The sequence below is a fragment of the Sceloporus occidentalis genome, unplaced genomic scaffold (genome assembly GCF_023333645.1).
Source record: "Sceloporus occidentalis isolate IW3139 unplaced genomic scaffold, rSceOcc1.0.p SCAF_1, whole genome shotgun sequence".
NCBI lineage: Eukaryota > Metazoa > Chordata > Lepidosauria > Squamata > Phrynosomatidae > Sceloporus > Sceloporus occidentalis.
In genome coordinates this window covers 282,659,723-282,683,176 of record NW_028316981.1, presented here as the reverse complement: position 1 = coordinate 282,683,176, position 23,454 = coordinate 282,659,723, and the positions used below count along the sequence as shown (strand labels likewise).

The window sequence follows — 23,454 nt, the reverse complement described above, 5'->3', positions numbered from 1 at the left end:
AAAGCGGCATACAGATTAAAATTTCAACATAAAAATACATACATATCGATAAAAACAATGTAAAAAATATCACATTAAAAGCTATTACACAGCCAGCTTGGTTGAATTGATCCAAAAACATTGCGAAAATCGTTACACAATAGGGGGAGAGGGCATAATATCACATCTCATGGGGGGAAAGCTTGGTGAAAGAAAAAGGTCTTAAGGTTCTTTCTGAAAAGGTCCAGGGAGGTGGTGGAACGGAGCTCGTCGGGAAGGTTGTTCCACATTTTTGGGGCCGAGATGGAAAAGGCCCTTTGCGAGGTCGCCGCATATTGCGCAGTTGGGACCTTCAGCAGATTCTTCCCGGCTGACCTGAGTGTGCAGGGCAGATTATATGGGGAGAAGCGGTCCTCCAAGTACTCTGGGCCCAAACCATTTAGGGCTTTATAGGTAATTACCAACACCTTGTACTGGGCCCGGAAGCGAATAGGCAGCCAATGGAGATCTTTCAAAATAGGTGTTATATGGTCTGCCCTGGAACATCCAGCGACCAATCTCGCAGCCTTGTTCTGCACTAATTGAAGCTTCCGGGCTTGGTTACAAGGGTTGCCCCATGTAGAGCGCATTACAGAAATCCAATTGAGAGGTTACCAGAGCATGTACAGTCAGCCCTTCTTATACACGGATTTGTTATACACGGATTCAAGCATACACGGTTTGAAATGTGTTCCAAAAAAGTATAAATTTCAATGATCAAACCTTGATTTTCCATTTTTATAAGGGACACCGTTTTGCTCTGCCATTATATTTAATGGGACTTGAGCATACACGGATTTTGTTATACATGGGGGATCTTGGAACCAAACACCAGCGTATAACAAGGGTCCACTGTACTACAGTTTCAAGGTCCCCCCGGTCCAGGCAGGGTCGCAGCTGGCGTATCAGCCGAAGCTGATAACAAGCGCCTCTGACCGTCGCATCCACCTGAGATGTCAGTTGGAGCGATGAGTCCAGAAGCACTCCCAAGCTGTGAACTGAGTCCTTCAGGGGGAGCGTGACCCCATTCAGGACAGGTGGACAAATTTCACTACCCGGGCCTAGGGAACCTATCACTAGTACTTCCGTTTTCTCTGGATTCAGGCTGAGTTTGTTTTCCCTCATTCAGCCCATTACCGACTCCAAGCAGGCATTTAGAGGAGAGATGCCATCCCTAGTCACTGCATCAGTCGGGGACACAGAGAAGCAAATCTGGGTGTCATCAGTGTAGTGATAACACCGCGCCCCGTGTCTCCGGATGATCTCTCCCAGCGGTTTCATGTAAATGTTAAATAACATGGGGTACAAAATAGCTCCTTGAGGGACACCAGATGTAAGTTCCCTCTTATTGGAGCAGACGTCCCCCAGCTGCACCATCTGGAATCTACCCGAGAGGTAGGAACAGAACCACTGGAGCGCAGTGCCCTCGATACCTAACTCCCTCAGGCGTTCCAGAAGGATACCATGGTCAATGGTATTGAAAGCCGCTGAGATGTCCAAAAGCACTAACAGGGACACGCTTCCCCTGTCCGTGCCCAGACGGAGATCATCGACTAAGGCGACCATGGCAGTCTCACCTCCATAGCCCGCCTGGAAGCCAGTTTGAAATGGGTCAAGAAAATCTGTTTCATCCAAGATCGCTTGGAGTTGGAAGGCAACTGCTCTCTCGATCACCTTTCCCAAAAAAGGCAGCAGCGACACAGGCCAATAGTTGTTATGTATCAGGGGGTCTAAGGAGGGCTTTTTTAGCAGAGGTTTAACAACTGCTAATTTCAGGCTAGATGGAAACCGCCCCTCGCTAAAAGATGTATTAATTATGCGGTGCAACATAGATGTTACTGCAGTTCCCCCCTGAGCTGCCAGCCATGAGGGGCAGGGATCGAGAGAGCATGTAGTCTTCCTAACGCTTCCAAGAATCTTGTCCACTTCCTCGGTACTCACAAACTCAAAGTGATCCAGTTTAACAGAGTTCACGGAAGCTCTGGACACCTCTCTTATAGGTTCTGAAGAAATACTGGCGTCGAGATCAGCCCTTATCCGAGAGATTTTATCCGCAAAGAAGTTGTTAAATTTGTCGCTGCAGATTTTAGATGGCTCTAAAATGGGGTTCAGGGAGGGGGCAGTTGTGTTAGCTCCCTCACTACCCTGAACAGCTCTGCTGGACGCGACTCCGCGGACGCAATACGTGCAGCATAAAACGAATGTTTAGCTGCACTTATTGCCACTCCGTAACCCTTCAAAAGAGACTCAAGGAGTGCCTTGTCGGCTAAGTGCTGATGTCTTCGCCAGTTGCGCTCTAGTTGTTGCACGGTCCGCTTCCTTTCCCTGAGATCTTCTGTATACCAGGGTTGCTTGTTGGAAGCAGGAAAGGACGTTTGGGAGTGATACTGTATATAGCCCTGGAGAGATCTTTATCCCAGATGTTAGTCAGGGCATCAACAGAATCGCCGTCAGTACCAACCATATACCCCTCTAGGGCTTTTTAGAACCTTTTGGGTTCCATCAGCCTTTGAGGGTGGACCATCCTAGTAGGTTCTCCACCCCCGGGAGGGATATGGGTAGAAGCCTTGAGCCGAGCCTCAACCAGGAAATGGTCCGTCCATGATAGGGCAGAGATATTGCATACCTCTGCCCACGGAGTGTCCATGTCCGTACTAAAGACGACATCGAGTGTGTTACCAGCACAATGCGTGGGCCCTGAGACCAGTTGGGACAGGCCCATGGCAGTCATGGTAGCCATGAACTCCCGAACTTAGCTAAGGAATATGCTTAGGAATCATCAAGATACTCCAAATTTTACATGCTATGTCATTTTGTATTGTTTTCCTTGTTTTAATAACAGGTGTTTTACAAATTTGTTACATTACTACAACATCGAAACAAAATCCAGATAGGAGTGGATTTAAACATTATGTTAAATAAGCCTTCTTTACAATTGCAATTGTCCATTTCACTGCTTGCTGTTTGAGGCGTTTCCTTCTACAGAGACCCCATTCAAAGCAGTAGAGAAATACAGAATACTTGTAGTATGTAATAGTCTTTCAAACCTAACATGTTAATTATTTTATAATACGTTTAAAAAAAAAATATTGTTTGAATTTCTTAAAGTGGTTTATTTGACTTGTATGCTGCTCTGAGAAATATTTCAATAAATAAATATTTTGCATTGTAGAAGTATTTAAGGGCATTTCTGTGTTTGTTATTCAAGCAAACATGGTTCTGGTACCACTGAGAACTGGATCTTCACTGGAACTGATCATATGTAGTATTTTTTGGACTGGAGTCCCCTTAAGTATGGTTGCAGAGGAATCAGAATAGCTGCTTGGACTGATCTTATCATGCAGATATAGACTGTTGGGAACATTGAATGAAATTGGATCTTTTCCAGTGTCCTATCATCACCCAATCCAACCTAATTTATTACATATATTTGAGTTAAGTTTTGTAAACAAAACATCAAAAGAATGCCAGGTTAATTTTGTGTGACCTTTGTAAAAATCTGAAATGTTTCTACAGTAGCCAAAAGTATTTGAACTAAAATGTTTTATGAGAGGGATGGAGTTCAGTAAAAAGTACATTTTGGGGAGTTTAAGTGTTATATATAGGGAAATTTAAAGCTTTATTTGGAAATGATTTTGATTAGAATATCTTCCAATACTTTAAGGCATGGCAACTTAATGTGTTTCCCTTATTTTACTTAGATTTTAAACATGTGCTTTATAGATGCAGCTAGGGTTTAAAATCCAGTGTTTCATTCCTATATCACTTTGCAAAAAGGAGGCCATACGTCAAAGGAATGTGTTAGTGTAGCAATAAATGCTAACGTGCACCATCCACCATAGTTAGAGCATAGAGCAGGTCTCTGATTCAAAGCAGAGCAGAGGTTTGCCAGAAAAAAAGTTTGTATCACCAAAACGGAGTACAGCAATTTTCTTAAAAGTGGCACGTTCTCATTTATGTGTGCAGATAAGTGTGTCTGCATTTGTGCCTTCAAGACGCCTGTCTACTTATGGTGACCCCATGAATTTCCTAGGGTTTTCTTAGGCAGTGAATACTCAGACCAGTTCCTTCTTTTGAAATATAGCCTACAGCACCTGATATTCATTGGTGGTTTCATCCAAATAGTAACCAGGGCTGACCCTGCTTAGCTTCCAAGATCAGATGGGATCTGGTACCTTTAGAATATTTAGGACTTGTGTGAAGTTCCCAATCCACAATTATAATAGGATGTGGAGATCAGAATGAGCAAGCAGACAGTTTGCTTGTTCACAATCACTTTCATGGTGAGTTTTATTCTCTTTTTAAATGAAAACTATTTTTTAGATGTCTGTGTATATAAAAATAGTGGTTGTCATTTAAAAAGAATTGGGATGAATTTGTTTGGGGGGAGGAATTGTTACCATGCAAGCTGTCTGCCTGGTCAATCTAATCTGCAGATATTGATGTAATTGTGGATCAGGAACTTCCAAGTTCCCTGCTTATAGTTCTTTATCTCTAAACTGGACTTGGGCCAGGTAGTCAGTCCAGTTCAGGTCAATAGGCAATGCCTTTCATTAGAGAACTATCTTTCAAATAGAGGACATACCACAAGGTTTGAAATTTTGAAGGAATGTTCATTAAATAACATGTGCAGCTGATATATAGTAATTGTATTAGAAATTACAATTATATTATACTAATACACACACAGACACACACAGACACATACATACTATAAAATTACGCCTACAACCATACCACCCTGACTCGTCTGATCTCGGAAGTTAAGCAGGGTCGGGCCTGGTTAGTACCTGGATGGGAGACCGCCTGGGAATACCGGGTGCTGTAGGCTAAAAAAAAAAAAGCTTTGCGCAGTGGCAGTATCGTAGCCAATGAGGTCAATCCGAGGCGCGATTATTGCTAATTGAAAACTTTTCCCAATTAGAATTTTGTCCAAAGATAGCTTTATTATCGTTATATGATAAAACTAACTGCACTCAAGTTATAAAGGATCTAATTACAAATTTATTAACAGCGGCGAGATTAATGATAGCAAAAAAGTGGAAAGACCAGGGAGATTTACAAATACAAGATTGGTATAGAGAGATATGGCAAATAGCAATTAATGATAAGTTAACTAGTGAAATTAAGTTTAGAAGAGGAATAATCAAGAGAAATGATTTTGAAGCAATATGGGAAACATTTGTACAAAAAGTTTTAGGAAAAGAAGGAGGTGTTTTACCACCAGAGGAAGAGTTACAATTCTGGAGATAGAGTAATAAGAAGACAGGCTCGGGTGATGGGGAGCACTTGGGGGAAGGGGGGAATTATGAAAAATATATGATGAAAAGAAATATGAATTAAAGTTAGATAAAGTAGTAAAGAATCAAATATAAAGGGATATATTATATGTATGGGGAATATAATGTAAACTTTTTTTATATATTATTGTAAGGTGAATTTAATCAATATTTTGTTTTATCAATTTATTATAATAACATTTATTAATTTCATTCTACCAATAAAATTATAAAACAGAAAAAAAATACATACTATAAAATTATATCGTAATTGTATTAGAAAATAAAGATGGATTCTCGAAAAGGATTGAATCAATACAGTGGACTCTTCCCATCCATGGAGTTTGGTTCTCCGCCTGCTGCAGATGGAAAAAATGCAGATAGTCAAGCCCCAATGAGAAGCGGCATGCATGCATCACCATTTTCCCCAGATACCATTTTCCTCCAGATACTTCAGCTTTCTTTTTAGACTACAGTGCATATCAGTTAAAACTCTGTAAATAAGAACAAGAAATGAATGAATGTGTGTTTCTCCCTTTTTCTATTTGACACAATCTACTTTCTCTCCAAAGACCTGTCAGCCTTAAGACTTATGCCATCCTTTTTTTTAAGTATAGATTCAGTATAGATTTACTAGTCTAAAACCCTAGTACTTTGCCTTTTCCCTATAATTATCTTTCGTTTGATCTTCTGTTATTGTCATTCTGTGCTTCAGGTCTGTGTGCTCTTTAATTGCAAAACACTATGCCTGACAGTTCCTTCTCTGTTTTGTAAACTACATAGCAGCCATGTACATTTGCCTTCTAAGAATAATTAGAGGTTTGTTAATATGGTGAATCAGATAATAAAAATCAAGGAAATGGGCTAATACAATATGAAAGTATTTATTATTCAGCATGTTTGTATTCTAAGCAACAATTTGAGGTATACATTATTGGGTTTTTTTTAAAAAAAATTTAAAAAATAAGGTGCTTTGGATGCAAGATGTAAGACCTGTCCGGTGGACCAAGGGTTTATTTTAAATGTCCTGTACCTGTGCTAAATTTCCTTGCCCTGCTCTTTCCTTTTTCATGCCGTACTTCATTCAAGCTTTTCTGCTTTCATAAACCATAGTTCTGGCAACATTTAAACTAGATAACCATGGTTAAGAGAGTCCCAACAAACCACTATAATCCACCCTAAACATTCCACTATGAAATAAAAGATGTTTATTTATCTCCTTGATTTTCTGACACAATTATTCTGTTCTGTTGATGAACTTGGTCAGTGAATTCATTCATTTCAGTGGGCGCAATTGGCTTACACATTGTAAACCACTTAGGGAGTGTTAGGTCATGTGGTATAGAAATGTACTTGCTATTGTTAATTTATTTTTTAAAAAAACCAAAAAAGAAAAGAAGAAGCCATTCCGTGCTTAGAATATAACTACTATTTCAGAGCCAATCACATATCATTTTTACCATAGCCAGAAGATTCATTTCAAGATTCACAACTCCAGAAAATGTTCAAATCTTTAGTTTTGACCAGTTAGTCCTGGTATGACCTGTTACATCTAAAATAATTGAGAAAACGGATGAATCCACCATGATCGCTACAGCAGTTACTTAAATAAATTACTGGTTTTCCTTCATTAAACTTTTTTGTTGCTTCTGTTTGTGTTTTTTTTTATTAACATAATGAAATCTGTCTATGATTTTGAGAAATGTGCATTTCCTTTTCGCAGTGATTTGTGGTTTCCTCAGCCAAAAAGACAGGACAAAACAAGAAAGCCGTCAATAGTTACCATTAAATGCAAGAACAGCAGCCAGTTCTAACAGCTGGAAAGGCAGTGCCTGGAGGCAGCATCATTCAACATTCTATAGGGCTAGTCTTGGGCACCAAATAAAAATGTAAAATAGATTAAGACAAAGTGTTGCTGAAAGCTGGAAACCTGAATCCAGTCTTGCAGATAAAGGAAACATTTGTTTCTTACCTTCTCCCCAGTACCTTGTCTAATCTCTTGATCCTGTCCTGGTCTGAATATATTGAATACTGGTCATTGCATTTTATTACTTTGCAATATCTGCATTTCCCCACAATGTTTACTAATCCAAGTATAATACAGTAATTGTCCGTTGTTGTTGTTAATTGCTGTCAAATCAACTTCAATTTATAGCCTTAGAGATCCTCAAATAGAATTCTTGACACATTTTCTATCTAGCTTTGTAATTCTGGATCTTTAGTATTCATTTAGGCACCAAAGGATTAATTTAGATTTTTTAAAATTTTCTGATATCAGGCATAGTAACATTCCATTGGCCTGATCTTCCAGTCTTGAGAACTGAGTAGCTAGGCTAAAATGGAGAAAGGACTCTATATTTGCAAGAAGAATGGTATCCGTACAGATTGTTATCAAACTCCTGAACAGCTATGGGCTAATTCCACATGTTCCTTTCAGTCATTTACAATCACTTATAATCTTCATATGTAAGCAGTGTGAAGGGCAGTTGCACAACATTACAATTTACTTTCCATGAGTCAGGAAGTCCATCATTTGCTCATAATGGCATAATGCAAATTTAATCCTCTAATATTATATTTATTGTACACATGAGTCATACATTTACATTCATTCTTATTCAAACATTCCTTTACTCTAAGGATTCATAGCAGGGGTAGGCAAAGCATGTCCCTCCACATATTATCAGCATGGCCAATAGTGAGGAATACTGAGAGTACTTTGCCTACCCCGATTTAGAGTGGTTGCTTGCATAGTTTTGGATGTACTCCTTAAAACATCTACTGGGAAGCAAGCCCAGCAAACACATCAGGATTTTCTTCTGTTTAAACATAGAATTTGTGTTCCATTCAGTTTTGGTTTGAAGATGAAGACTTGATTCTTGAACATACAGGCTAAAATTTTGGATTGTAGTCTTTTCCTCCTAAAGAGACAGAGTGGTCTTTGCTATGCTCTAACTTTCTCACCTATCAAACTATAAGATTAATAAAGGATGTTACTGGGATATTGCTACTTTGAGTACGTGAGGAGTCTGCACATTAAAATTATTGTGTGAATTAAAAACAAGGGAGCTTAGTGTATTTATAGTTTTTCTATTAAGTGCAGCAGTAAGCATAGCTTGAAGGTCAGAAAAGGAACGAAGTCTTGTGCTGCATCCACACTGCGGAAATAATCCAGTTTGACATCACTATAACTGCCAGGGCTCAGTGCTATGGAATTCTGAGAATAGCAGGTTGTTGCTCTGCTCTGGCGCCACAACAAACTACAGTTTCCACAATTCAGTTATAAAGCAGTTAAAGTAGTATCAAACTGGATTATTTCTGCAATGCAGATGCAGTCTTTGTCCCTAGTGATTTCATCTCCTGATCAGCTATCCTTTCCAACAGTCTTCCACTGTACATGGTGCTTGTTTGTGGTTATGGCTATTTGAGATAGCCTGGGGATTCTGTAGCTGTACTTCCCACATCACTGATCAACATTTTCATTTCTTAGCTGATGGATATGTTGTAAGAAGTAGTACAGAGACTTCCATAAACTTGAAAAACTTCAACTTTCAAACCATGTCTGGGATACCTTGGAATTTCATAACTTCTATGGCAACTATAGGTGTGTTTCAGACTATATGCTGTGGTACACTTTGGATGTAGTGTTTTGTAATAGAATAGGGAGAAATGATATGAAGGTTGGGAACCAGTGATGATTCCACTGTTGAGGACCCATTCAGGATTGTAACCTCTGCAAGGGTCAGTCCGTATGGTCCACCCTAGAAAATGATGGGTGCAAATGTAGCATGCATGGTGGTATAGAAATCTGTTGGATGTTCCAAAAATTATAGGTGTAGCCATGTTTAAAAGCTCATCAGTCAGTTAGTTTCAAAGATTTTCCAACAAAACTCTTGAAGATCTTAAAGAAGATTTTGGATTCCAAATTTTGGGATGTTATTGTTGTTTTTTAAAAGGGGTAGTTCACCAAAAATTTGCAAGGGAAAGACAGAGTATTATGTATGAATTCAAACATGTGTAATATATTTGGAACATTAGCATAATGAAAAAAATCCCAAGTAAGAAAAAAAAATTACTCTCTGAAAGTAGGAAACAAATAACACTTGTTCATCTAGGAGTTGATGCCCATTCATTGTAAATGTTCTTTGTTTGTCTTTTAATGGAATAAACTATAGTTAATTGCTAAATCTGCAAGTTTTAACCTGGGATCATGGTTTTAGGTAATAATTTTGGACAGTGAATTGGTGCAAAGTAATTAAAACAAAACAGATACAGAATATATTTGAAAAAAAAGTACACTTTTGCAATTTATCACAGTTTTTAAGATTATACAATGAAGCATAAAATTTTAATATCATAAAGTGGAGTAGTTAAGCACCAGGTTGTAAACCCAGACAAGTCAAAATTGCAGATGAGTAAGGTATAACCCCATTTGTAAGCATGTAATTTTTACTCATACGATAAAAGGCAATAAGCAAAGAATTTTCCATGCAATTGCATTTTCATAACGCTTTTATTAATATGTATTGCTATTAGCTTAGCTGTAATAGTAATCCAATCCAAATTCACTAAATTCTCTTTCCATTTCTTCAGGAAAAGTATTCCTATTTTAATTTGCAATATGAAAAACTGGTACAATTTACCAAAAATTTGGGTGATCAGTATATATCCACGAATAAGTCCAGTGAGCTTACTTCTGTGTCAGCATGCATCGATGTGCAGTGCACTATTATCTCAGCAAACTATCTTTTATAATGACTACATGTGTTGATTGCCCAATTTGACAGACATAATCTATACAGATATCCGTTTTATCTTTTATCATCTACACTTACAAGTATTGCATCCTTAAATAAAACATATATTTTTACTGTTTTCCAAATGCAGAGGAAAAAGCTGTCCCAAACAGCATAGTTGCAGAATACTTAGAAGAGAAGAAGAAATATGAACAACTGAGGAAGCAACAGCCAAAGAAAGGGTCATCTCGTGAAGACCAGGTAAACAACTGAATAATTGATCTGGTATATTATTGAAATCAGAGTGATTTTTTTAGAAATAGATTTTTTCTCTCCATTAGGTTATTTACCAAGGAACCCCTGTTTATTCCTATCCAGACTATGTATTGCAAGTAACTATTGGTAAAAATGGGCAGGCTTCCTTTAAATGTCATTTATATATTATTACTCATCTGTTCATTGAGGAACTCTTAATTCTCATTCAGTTTCTAACGGACTGCCATAGCAGTTACATGAGAGAGTGACTGAGTCAGACAGGTTAGGGCAAAGTCTGCAGTGGGGAAAGACAGGTAGGTAGAGCAGCTTCAGAAAATATCCCTCAAAGAAACAGAGTTACAAGAGGGCAGCTTGTTTTTCTTCATAATCTCTGTGTTGAAACTAACACAGAAGAAAGGAAAGTAGCATTAGACAGTGACAGAGCTCAGAACAAGCTGCTCACAAAGGGTCCAGTGCTCAGGTCCAAGTACAGCGCGCTCGCACCATATGTGGGCGCGCCATACACGGCCTTGAGCATACGCGCTCAAGCTGCGGGGGGCGCGCAGGGCGGAAGGGGCGGTGCGTCCCATTCAATTGAATGGGCGCGCGCCTGTTGCGCCCCGTGCACCGCCGCACCGCCCGCACGAGCCCCATTGTTTCCAATGGGGCTCGAGCATAGGCGGAATTCGCCTTACGCAGCGGGATCCGGAACGGATCCCCCGCGTAAGGCAAGGACGGACTGTATCTAGCACATTATAGTTATATTTGCATGGCATGGCATAATGGGTAAACATTTCAAAACCACTGTGATAAATTTTCTGAGCATGTGTGTGCACATGCAAACACACACACAAACACACCAAACTGGTAATGATGATGATGCTCATGATTTATGAATGGATAAGGCAGCAGCATAAAGCTCTTCAGAGACCTTTCCAAGAGAATAATTGAGACACCTTTTTTGCTTCAGTCTTCTCAGAAAAGGCATTGGGTGGTCAACATGAGGATAATGGAGCAGGGGACAGAATAGGGAACTTTCAGCACAGAATAAGTAAAGAGATAGTACAAGAATACCTGTTTAATCTAAATGAATATAATAATAATAACTTTATTACGGCCATTTGGCCAGCACAATTACAAAATTCCAGTTTAAAACACAACATAGGTTCATGTACAGGCAAATTGGAGAGTATAAACAAATGACAGTCTATAAAAAGTAAGGATAAAAAGCAAGGATAGGACTGCACGATCAGAATATAAGTCTCCAGGACCAGATGAACTACATCCAAGGGTATTAAAAGAACTGGCAAATATAATATCGGAACCATTGGCAATAATCTTTGAGAACTCCTGGAGAACAGGAAAAGTCCCAGCAGACTGGAGGAGGGCAAATGTTCTTCAAAAAGGGGAAAAAAGAGGATCTAAACAATTATCGTCCAGTTAGTCTGACATCTATACCAGGAAAAATTCTAGAGCAGATCATTAAATAGAGAGTCTGTGAACATCTAGAAAGCAGTGCCATAATCACAAAGGGTCAACATGAGTTTCAGAGAAACAAGTCATGCCAGACAAACCTGATCTCTTTTTTTTAATAAAATTATCAGCTTGTTAGATGAAGGGAATGCTGTGGATACAGTATATCTTGATTTCAGTAGGGCCTTTGACAAAGTTCCTCATGATATTCTTGCACACAAGCTTGTAAAATGTGGGCTAGACAAGGCAACTGTCACATGGATTTGTAATTGGTTGACTGACCGAAGCCAAAGGGTGCTCAACAATGGCTCCTTTTCATCCTGGAAAGAAGTGACCAGTGGGGTCCCACAGGGCTCTGTCCTGGGCCCAGTGCTATTCAACATCTTTATCAATGACTTGGAGGACAAAATTGGAGGCATACTTATCAAATTTATTTGTTTATATTTATTTATTTAGGTATTTATATCCCGCCCTTCAGCCCTAATGGCTCTCAGGGCGGCTTACAATATTATTTTTAATCAGACAGTTCCCTGCCCTCAGGCTTACAATCTAAAAGATGTGAAACAAAAGGAGAAGGGAATGATGGAGAGAAAGGGGATGAGGTCCAGTAGTTCTTCTCTCCCTCTGAGGCCTGGACCAAGGCAGATGGATTGGAGGGAGGGCTCTTCCTTCTTCCAGGCTAGTCCTGATGGAACTGCACTTGCTTGGCGAACTCCCTCTCAGGCCGGCAGATGGCAGTTGTGGAGGGCGGAGTCTCCTTCCTTCAGGCTTAGTCCTGATGGAGCTGGACTTGCCTGGCCAACTCCCTCTCAGGCCGGCAGATGGCAGTTGTGGAGGGCGGAATTTGCAGATGAAACGAAATTAGGAGGAGTAGCTAATACCCCAGAGGACAGAATCAAGATTCAAAGTGACCTGAACAGACTGGAAAGCTGGGCCAAGGCTAACAAAATGAAATTCAGCACGGAGAAATGTAAGGTACTGCACTTAGGGCAGAAAAATGAAATGCACAGATATAGGATGGGGGACACCCAGCTGAATGAAACCACGTGTGAAAGGGATCTAGGAGTCCAAGTAGACCACAAGTTGAACATGAGTCAACAGTGTGATGCGTCAGGTAACAAGGCCAATGCGATTTTAGGCTGTATCAATAAAAGTATAGTGTCTAGATCAAGAGAAGTAATAGTGCCACTGTATTCTGCTCTGGTCAGGCCTCACCTGGAATACTGTGTCCAGTTCTGGGCACCACAATTAAAAAAGGATGTGGAGAAACTGGAGCGTGTCCAAAGGAGAGCAACTAAAATGGTGAAGGATCTGGAAACCATGCCCTATGAGGAACGCCTTAGGGAGCTGGGTATGTTTAGCCTAGAAAAGAGAAGGTTAAGAGGTGAAATGATAGCCCTGTTTAAATATTTGAAGGAATGTCATATTGAGGAGGGAGCAAGCTTGTTTTCTGCTGCTCCAGAGAACAGGACCCGGAACAATGGATGCAAGCTACAGAAAAAGAGATTCCACCTGAACATTAGGAGGAACTTCCTGACAGTAAGAGCTGTTCGACAGTGGAACAAACTCTCTCGGAGTGTGGTGGAGTCTCCCTCCTTAGAGGTATTCAAACAGAGGCTGGATGGCCATCTGTCAGGGATGCTTTGATTTAGATTTTCCTCATGGCAGGGGGTTGGACTGGATGGCTCTTGTGGTCTCTTCCAACTCTATGATTCTATGATTCTATGAAACTGGACTGAGGCAAATAGGGCAATTATTCACCTTACAAAATTTGGATATTTCTTTTTAGAACATATATTCATCAACACATAAGCACAAATTTAAAACTAAAACAGTGTGTTCAACTTATTTTACAATACATGATATACAATTTTCATCACTTAATCACTTGGTACTGTAGTTAGGAAAGACTGACATAGTAGTAATCATACTTTAATTCCAGACACTGGCACTACTGGACAGATTCAAATCAAAGCTAAACCAGGCGATAGCAGAAACTCCTGAAAATGAAGCATCTGAACCTGAAGTTGAGGATGATGAAGGATGGTAAGGAATTTTTGGATTCTAGCTTTGTTTAGGAGGAAATACAGTGGTGTTACAGCCATTAAAACAGGACTTTTTAGTGCTTGCTACCCAGAACTATATATGAGATCCTGGTAGGATGTCTTTCTGATTTCATTTGCTAAAATGCCTTTTAAAATTTAGCACAGACAGTTTACAATTAAGAAGAAATGTAGGGAGGCTTACTAGACTGCATATATCATGAAACCCTGACAGTCTGTTTCACACATCTTAGGAACTTCATAAGGTTATTGGCCAGAGAGGTGCTAATGTTGTCAAACTGGGAAGTAATGATCTAAAATTTCTCTCCCTTGTACAGCATGTAGCCTTTCTTGAATCCAAGTACTAATTTCAAACTTATAAGTATATAAGCTAGAGCAACATATTGGAAATAATAGTCTAATTGAAACAGACTAGTTCTGTTAGCAACTGCTCTACCAGAGTAACTTTGGTAGCAAAATCAACTTCTGCATGCACAAATGGGATAACCAGGCTTAACACTGGTGTGCAGTAGAGGACTGTGAAATGCTGTGTCAAAACCTGTTTTGGACCTGTAGAAGCTAGAGAAAGACACTGACAGCTGTTTAAAGGGCATTCTAAGAGCCATCAGATCAAGGCCCAATTGATTTTGTTTATTTTTATAGCACCCTTCAACAGAGCTCCTTGGGTGTTTACAAAAATAAGATAAAATACACAACTTAAAGCACACCAACTTTGTAAAGAAGAAAAATACATTACACATACACACATGCATATACATACATATACATACAACTGAGAGAATAAAAATGTCTTTGCTCAGCCCTGGAAAGACAAAAATATTGACATCAAGTTGGCTCCTTTAGAGCTCAAATTCCACAAATGAAGCACACTTTTAAGACAGTGCAGTCTCTCTGTTGACAACCTGCCTAATACAAAGAGCTGAAGAGTCGATTACCTCATAGCAAAAAGAGGTTGGTATGGAAGCAGGCACTGCTTCAGATATTTGGATCCTAAGCCATATTGAGCTTTAGGGATCATCCACAGGGCCGCCATGAGTCGAGGTTGACTCGAGGCCAGTTAACAACAACAAATCTATTTAGATATGTTCAGACACTTATCCTAAACTTGGAAATAAATTTCATTTCCCATTATAACTCACTTCTAAGTATGGGGTGGGTGAAGTCACTCCACATGGCATATACAGTCCCCATAGCAGCCCATGTTAAGGAAAATGCAGCATGGGTTATACAGTGAAAGAAATAAAACATGTATGTGAGAGTCAGGATGACTCAGCAAAAGCAATTAGAAGCCACACAGGTGAAAAAGGTAATGGAATTAGCAAGTCCTAAATGCCAAGGACAGAAATGCAAAGTGGATAATTGAACACACCTGAGAATTGTTAAGTGGACAAGGTGAAATGATGAAATCATTAATTGTGGGTTGAACCAAGAGAACCAATGAAAATGGTTGTACATGCCCACTGGGTGGAAACTGACAAGAGTGGGTGGTGTTTTCCAAGGGCTATAATAATTGCTATGAATCCCAATGTATTTTGTGGGTAGTAGTGAGGAGTATTGGAGTTGTGTTGGATAGTTTTGGAGCTGTATATAGTAGAATAAAGTAGATCTTTTATATAAGACTACTGAGTTGTCTGGTGTCTTGGGAAAGATACAAGAGCCAGCTGGATCCTGAAGAAGTGGGAAGACTTCTGTGGAGGCAAGAGTGAGAAGGCTTGGAGAGTTTGTCAGGGTCTTCAGCCTATTCTCTGTAACTCTGCTGCTTTAGAGCAAAGCTTTAACCACTGGCCAAAACTGGTCAGCGCCGGTGCGTAACAAGGTGGTGAGTTCGAGCCAGAGGTGAAGAGCTACAACTCCCATCATCCCTGACAGCCCATCCACACTCTGACCGAACCCCTTTCCACATCCAGAATTTTGTTTACCGATGGGACATTTTGCTACATTCTCTTCTGTGCTGGGTTTTATGCTTCTGTGAGCCTTTTCAAAATCAGGAATGACTTTATGATTTAAAAAAGGCATCAGTGGCTCTAAAACTGGCCAGGACATTAACAAATACTGCACAGTTTTGGCCTGAAGGATGGGTGAGGTTTTCAGAGGCTCAGCTGAAAAGAGCCTTTTAAATAAGGAAAACATGAATTCTACCTCTCTGGCTTGTTTACTGGTACATCTGAACCTCAATTTCTATTCATTTTTCTCTCCTAATAAACCAGAATCACAAACTACTTACAAATCCTGGTCTATTGTGCTGTTAATTAGGAGAGCAACTAGTTAGTCATCACACTTCTAACATAATGCTAAACAAAACATGGATATAGACTTCTTGTTGTGTTTAGCCACACTTGCTAAGCAGGTGCTCTACTGTTTTGGGAAGAGGGCTGCTAAATTCTTAATAGAAGGCAACCTGTATGGATTACTTAATTTGCATTAATTACAGTTAGTCTAATTTGATTCTCAGAGAATTAAAGTATATGAGGGAGAAACATAAACTAATCCTGAGGCACAGCCCTGATGACCAAATCATAGTTGTGTCTTTTGTGTGTGGTTTGAACAGGAAGATTATTCTTATCATTGGAAAGTCATAACTCTTACCTTCATATGGGATCCTATTACAAAAATTGGTATATACTGTAACATTCGAAACAGTTGTTTGTTTAATACGCTACAGTTCATGCTAACAAGATTTCCCCCCAATGCTATTTAAAAGTAAAAAGAAAATAGCATTAAATATTTATTGGAAGACAAAACACGTAGGTGGTGGTGGAGACATAAGGCCTTGAACTGACATGTTAAGAATAACAATTCTTGTTTCTTTGTACATTTCATGGGTAAAGGACACAGACATTCTCCTAGTGTTGTCCCAAAGACTTTGCTTGCCAAAGGTTGCCTTCATTTGTAAGAGAAAGGAGAAAACTGAATATAAACATGGATGTAGTTAAATGTTCCTTGCAATTTTTATCTATTTTTCTTAAATTCTTGAGGAGTTTACATTCATATGAGGTAGCAGGGAGGAAGGGAGCCTGCTGGGCTTTGCTATATTTGCAGCTACTGTGAAAATGTTCACTGTGTTTTGAATTACCGTGTTAGGAATCCTAGATTATACAGCAGACTTCACCTCAATTTCTGCATTTGCTGTTCAGCTGTGGTGGTCATGGTGCAGTCGTAACAATATAAAAGATAGGGTCAATAATGTGATTGGTTTTGTTTTGCCACAAAGAGTAGGTTGAGAAAATTTAAATCTAATCTGCACTGATACTTCATTTTCATCAAAAATTATTTTGTATCCTTTTTAAATAAAAAATCTTCCTAGGGGGTTGAATTTAATTAAATTACCAGTATGTTACAGAAAGTTCAGAGAAAATACTCAGCAGACAGCAGTGGGTGCAGCTCATGTCTTGTCACAGTCTATTTGTGATATAGTCAACCCTCCATATCCACAGATTCAAGCATCCACTATTTGAAAATATTGAAAAATTGTATAGATTCCAGAAAGCAAACCTTGATCTTCCCATTTTATATAAGGGACACAATTTTACTATGGAGATTATCACACCAGTCCCTTTCTTGCCTCTTTCCCACTGCAGTCCGCAATCAAAAATTAAAAAAAACAAAAACCCTTCTTCTGAGTCTAAACTTTTCTTAAATTTTCCTGCTTTTCTTCTTATATTTTATGTGTACAAGTTGAACAAATAGGGTGATATAACACAGCCTTGCCTGACTCCCTTGCTAGTTGGGAACCATTCTGTTTCTCCAAATTCTGTTCTAACAGTAGCCTTTTGTCCTAAGTACAGATTTCTCATTAGGACTATCAGATGTAGTTGCACTCCCATGGCCTTGAGAGCCATCCATAACTTTTTGTGATCTATACAGTCAAATGTTTTGTTATAGTCTATAGTGCACATGGTGATTTTTTTTCTGGAATTCTTTTGTGCATTCCATTAGTCATTGTATGTTTGCAGTCTGGTCCCTAGTGCCTCTTCCATTCCTGGACTCCCTTGCACTTCTGGGATTTCTTTCTCCATGTATGGTTGGAGTCTGCTTTGGAGAATTTTGAGCATATTATTTTTTCTTGCATGGGAGATTAATGCAGTGGTCCTCTAGTTGCTGCAGTCCTTTGTGTTTCCTTTTTTGTGGATTGGGATATATACTGTTTGTTGCCATTTTGTTGTCCACTGTTTTGTTTTCCATATTTATTGACATATATTAGTTAGCACTCGAGTTGCTTCTGTCTGTGTGCATTGTAGCAGTCCAACTGGAATATAATCTGTTCCTGGTGATTTGTTTTTCCAATTTTATTGTACATCTACTTCGCTTTTTATAATTTGTTGGAGATTGTGACTATCATAGTTCTGCCCCCCCCCCTCTTTTCCCCCCTCTCTTTCCTTTACTGCATGGACTATTACTTTTATGATTTTCATCTGTCATCCATTGTTTCCTCTCTTTCCTTTTGGCCACTGTTAGTGTCTTTCTGCATTTTTCCTTAATTATCTCCTTGGTTTCTGCCCATAATTCTTCAGGTTCTTGGTCAATTATACTTAATAGTGCAAATCTATTTAAATTAATAAAATTAATTGTGACTTCTTCTCTTAACCAAACCCCAGTGTCCAAAATTCTTAACCTGAAGGGCTTGTTTGTGTCCCTCTGTTATAACTGTCTTTTGTCATTGAGTGAAACCATAGATAGTACATTTTGAAAGATAGCAACATACACACTGTCCTCACCTCATAGAGTTCCCTCCCACCTTCATATCATTGTCCAAAGCAAGAAACTATAGTTTGGTTTGGTTTGATTTGATTTTTCCAGCAAATCCTAGTTTGAAGAACAAGCATAGCTCATAGTTTGCTCAGACTGATTTTTCATAAGCAGGAAGGAATGGAGGAAATAGTAATGCGTGAGGACAGTAGGGAGCATTCATGTGCAGGGATCCTTACTATAAACTCATTCAAAGAGTACCAAACCAATCTTTAGGGTTAATTTTAATCAGGCCATAGCCTGATAAAGGCTGTAATAAGAGTATGGATGCAATGTAACAGTGGAAACCATACTTCACATCCATTCTGCTACCCTGGAGTAAGTGGTTTTAACACTGTAACATTCAGTATTCAGAAGACTATGAAAAAAGTGCAAGGAATCCTATGGGGAATAAAACATATTTGGATTAAAATTCTCTGCTCATCCCCTCCCATTTTCAGGGTCCTTAGCTAGATTGGGTAGCTGGATCCAATTGTGGCAACTTTGAAGGAATGTTTAGTGCTGACTTCCAACCCACTCCTCAAAATATCGCAGTATGCTTGTGATGATTTATTATATATGTTGTGTGTGTGCGTGTGCTTGTGTGATGTGTATAAATTATATGATATCTAGACCATTTTGTAGGTTATGGTTGCTGCTTTTATGGAAAGTGAAAGCAGCCAGTATGCTGCACACTACTGTCAGGGTGTGTTATCTGAAATAAAATGATTGCCTGTAAGACATTCTTATGTGTCCACATGAGTGGCCACACATTGAGGTATAATTTTCATTTTCTGTCAAGATAGAAGCCATTACCAATTTGTTATATTTTCTTTTATTTGGCAGTCCTTTCTCTCTCTGCATTTTTGGCTGAGTTGCCATGTTGGCATAGAATACAGCAGACATTTGGGTACTTTTCAGACGTATTTTCCTTCTCTGTGCAAAAACATTTTTAAAAAATTACGACTCTACTGTAAACAGTGTGTATGGTGTTTGATAATTACTACCAGATTTTACTGTTTTACAAGGCATTTGAGGAAGCATTGTTAAAAGATCTAACACAAGATTGATAGGATAGAGTTTCATTCTAAAGTTGAGAAATTTATTGGGAGATACCTCTGAAACTCAGCAAAAGTTTTGTCTCCACTCCTGGTTCTGTCTCCACAAAACAAAGAATATAAAGTCCATATAAAATACAGGTTGTAAATGCTGATGATACACTTCTAGAGCTGTTGATGGGGCCTCACAGAAACCTACAGTCCTTGACCACATGACAATCTTAGATTTGGCACAAAAGCAACAGTTACTACATTTATTCATCTTTTCTTGGCAGTGGCTGGAGATGAGGTGTTCAGAGCTGATAAATTTAAGAGGAACTATTTTCATTACTGTTATTAAGAAGGTGCTTTTGATGCCTTCTGGTTTTGTTTCAACTTTTGTTTTTTATGTCAGTTCCCCCTCCCCTTCCTTTTTTTGACATATCACAGGGGGTATGTAAGGATAGCTTCCAATGGCAATTCCTTTGAGGTTACCTTACATTGGTTTGTGTGCAGCAAGTTGTATGTTCTGGTACATTCAGCAAAGAAGAGCACACTGATGAGCATGAGGGACAAATCTTCTGTGAGTTTGGATTGCAGTCAGCCAAACAGGAAAAGCAAATTGCAGCTTTAGTCCTGGGAGAATTTGTATCATATTGGTAAAGCACCACAGTGGCTGCTCCAGAGTCTCTTGGTACCATATTTCCACTCTGGCAAATGTTGCAGCAGGAATGTGGCAGGCACAGCTGACTACACAGTATATTGCTTGGAGGGGACTCTGTAAGACCCAGCAGGGAGATATGCAAAGAAATCATCTACCTTGAACTTCCAAGCTAGCGCCCATGGCTCACTGGCAGTTCTCTATAGGGCTCCATGGAGAAGAGGCTTCAACAGCATTTCCCTGATTTGGAAATGAATTCCGACCACTGAATTTTTCTCTCTGCATTAAAGAGACAATGGAGAATTACCCACACAGTGCTTGTATAACCCAATTTCTGCACCAACTGAAATTTAGCCAGTCGGTTGTGACTGGAGGGCTACCAGCAAATTCATGTCGATGAAAGCAAGTTTGAGGACAATTAAGTTTGCCTGCCATGCTTTCTTTAATCAGTTGTACTTTTAATACTTTGGAATCATCTATTATAATTGCAGACCTCTTTGATTCTTCAGGGTCAGCTTTGCCTCTGTGCGCACAGATTCCTCCTTTGGCATCATTTTATGTTCTTGGAAATGAGAAGTAGAATAAAATAAAATTTTAAAAAAGAATCATATGCCTTGACATATTCATGTTACTGTAAGTCAGTTTTGTGCAGGTAGGATAAGTTTTATTGTAAAAAGCAACTCGCTGGGTTTCTTTTGGAACAAAGTTGGAACAAAGTTACAATCTATGTCACAGTTCAGAGGAAACAATTGGAAACTACAGACAGGCCAAAATAAAGCTGCTTCAGGTCACTTTGGAGGTATGGTGTTTCAATTATGCATGCATCCTAAGAGTCTGGAAGCTGCACCAAAGCTGCACTCCAGTCCTTAGGACTGGAGCGTGGCTTTGGTGCGACTTCTGGACTCTTAGGATGCATGTATCATTTAAACAGCATACCTCCAAAGTGACTCGAAGCAGCTTTATTTTGGCCTGTCTGTATCAGGCCAATACCTCCTTTATTCTGAACACTGGCTCACACTAAAGGCATGCGGTAGATATTTCACACACTCTATTCATCCACATGTGCATATTACTAGCTTCCATTCCTTCATAAGATGATAGTACAACATACAGTTTGTCGCACTATTACAGTGTGTAACTTTTGCTAGGTCCAAAACACACTGCAGAAATCATCCAGTTTGAGACCACTTTAACTGCCCTGGTTCAGTGCTAGGGAATTCTGGAAACTGTAGTTTTGTGAGAAATGGAAACCATGCCTTATGAGGAGCGGCTTATGGAGCTGGGTATGTCCTGGGGAAGAGAAGATGGGAGGGTGACATGATAACCATGTCTGAAGGGGTATCATTATTGAGGATGGGTCAAGCTTGTTTTCTGCTGCTCCGAACACTAGGAGCAATGAATTCACACTATAGAAAAAGAGATTCCATCTGAACATTAAGAAGAACGTCCTGACAGTAAGAGCTGTTTGATAGTGGAACATGCTGCCTTAGAGAGTAGTGGAGTCTCCTTCCTTAGAGGTTCTTAAAGAGATTCTTAGAGAGACTGGATGATCATCTGTCAGGAGTGCTTTGATTGTGTGTTCCTGCATGGCAGGGGGCTGGACTGGGTGGCCCTTGAGGTCTCTTCCAATTCTGGGATTCTGTGATTCTAATTAACTCATCAAACCACACATATATATAATAATAGAAAGCACACTGCACACCCCAAATCCAATGCAAGACTTTGAGGTTTTGTAAAGGATTGAGATTTGAAGCAAACTATACATAAGTGTGGTAAATATTAACTTTCATTCTTTCTCTATTATGACATGAGAAGGCAGCTTTCACTTAGCATGGACTCATGTCCTAGTTTGTCAAGTTGATGCAGTAGATTTCATTCTTATATGCTAGTTGATTAAAAAAATTTATTATTATGGACATTTTCTGTTTGGATCTAGATTAGGTTGGTTGAAGAGTCTGTTATATAAATATATTCCACTCTGGAAGTGATTACACCAGCAGTTACAAAAGCATGCACAACTTGGGTTTATGTATGAAGCAAGATAGTTAAATGCATTCCCTGGCTATATTTCTAGAGTGCAGCATCAGCCTGTTCAAATGTCTGCTTTCCAGGCTTCGATGTGCTTGATTTTTGAATGCTTCCTAAAGCATTGACATGCTAAGGACCTTGTTGCTGCCTAGAATAAAAATTTCCAAGGGCTCATAAATGTTTCAGTAATTACAAGGTTTGCATGAAAAACCAGATTGAGAATATATTTTCAGCAACATTTTGAGGATAGGAAGACAGACTTAAGATCTTCATTTCTACCATGGCATCAAACATGAGCCATAAACGCTGACAAAATTCATGGCTTGGTTACATGTGTATTTCATAAAACAGACCTCATTCAAATTGACGTGACTCTTCTTGGAAGAGTGGGATAATAAACCACTAAAAGTCCTATGATATGGAAATACTTGTCACAAATTTGGCATTAGTGAGGAATGTTTTTAATATGATTCATTTGGTGTTAACAAGAAAGAGCCTTGTTGTTATATGGTTCACAACAGGTTTGGGTTTAATTTTTTATTTTTTTTAATTCAAGGAGGCATTCCTCAAGAATGTTTACAAACACCCTGCCTGAGGCATGTACCTCAGTAGTTAAGAGCCACATGGATTATATAAGAAACTGTGCCTTGGGCATTGTGGATTATCTTGCTTTCCCACCCACCCACCCTCTCCTCCTTGCTTTTACACTGTGCTTGCCCCAATATGGTTCAGTATCAAAAACAATTAGTTGGATTTGTTGACATTGCTTTACACTCCCATGATAGCTGCAATGGCAAAAAGACTCCTGGTTTTACCAAGATTCCACCTGGTAATTCTGTAGTCTGTGGGAGATGTCATCTTGGCTGTGTCACAGGCTCTCATCTCCAGTTAAGAAGAAAAGGGGAAAAAACCCACAGTGATTTCTCCTCAACAGGTCTGAGACCTTTCCATGGTTGAAAATACAGCACCAGTTACTGCAACAACTGTACTTAATATTGTCCTGCCCAGTATAAAGTGTTGGTTATTACCTTTAAAGCCCTAAAGGGCTTGGGTCCAACCTATCTCCAGGACCGCCTCCTTCCATATAATCCTCCCCGCACACTTAGATCTTCAGGGAGGAATTTGTTACAGCCTTATAAAACAAGGCTGTCCACAACCTCCCAGAGGACCTTCTCAGAT

General features: G+C 39.3%; 1 protein-coding gene and 2 pseudogenes across 2 annotated transcripts in view; all 3 read left to right on the top strand.

The window, feature by feature from the left end:
* The window catches only part of CWC27 (CWC27 spliceosome associated cyclophilin), a 139,995-nt gene that overhangs the window by 93,128 nt on the left and 23,413 nt on the right, over window positions 1-23,454 (top strand). The window contains exons 12-13 of one of the 2 annotated variants that reach the window (XM_089495164.1): window positions 10,185-10,294; window positions 13,704-13,807. In XM_089495164.1, coding sequence (XP_089351290.1) covers window positions 10,185-10,294; window positions 13,704-13,807 — 214 coding nt within the window. The remainder of the gene's footprint in view (window positions 1-10,184; window positions 10,295-13,703; window positions 13,808-23,454) is intronic. The other variant, XM_089495168.1, reaches the window with a different exon arrangement.
* On the top strand, window positions 4,742-4,849 carry LOC149323995 (5S ribosomal RNA; annotated as a pseudogene).
* LOC149323994 (U4 spliceosomal RNA) lies at window positions 4,861-4,983 on the top strand (annotated as a pseudogene).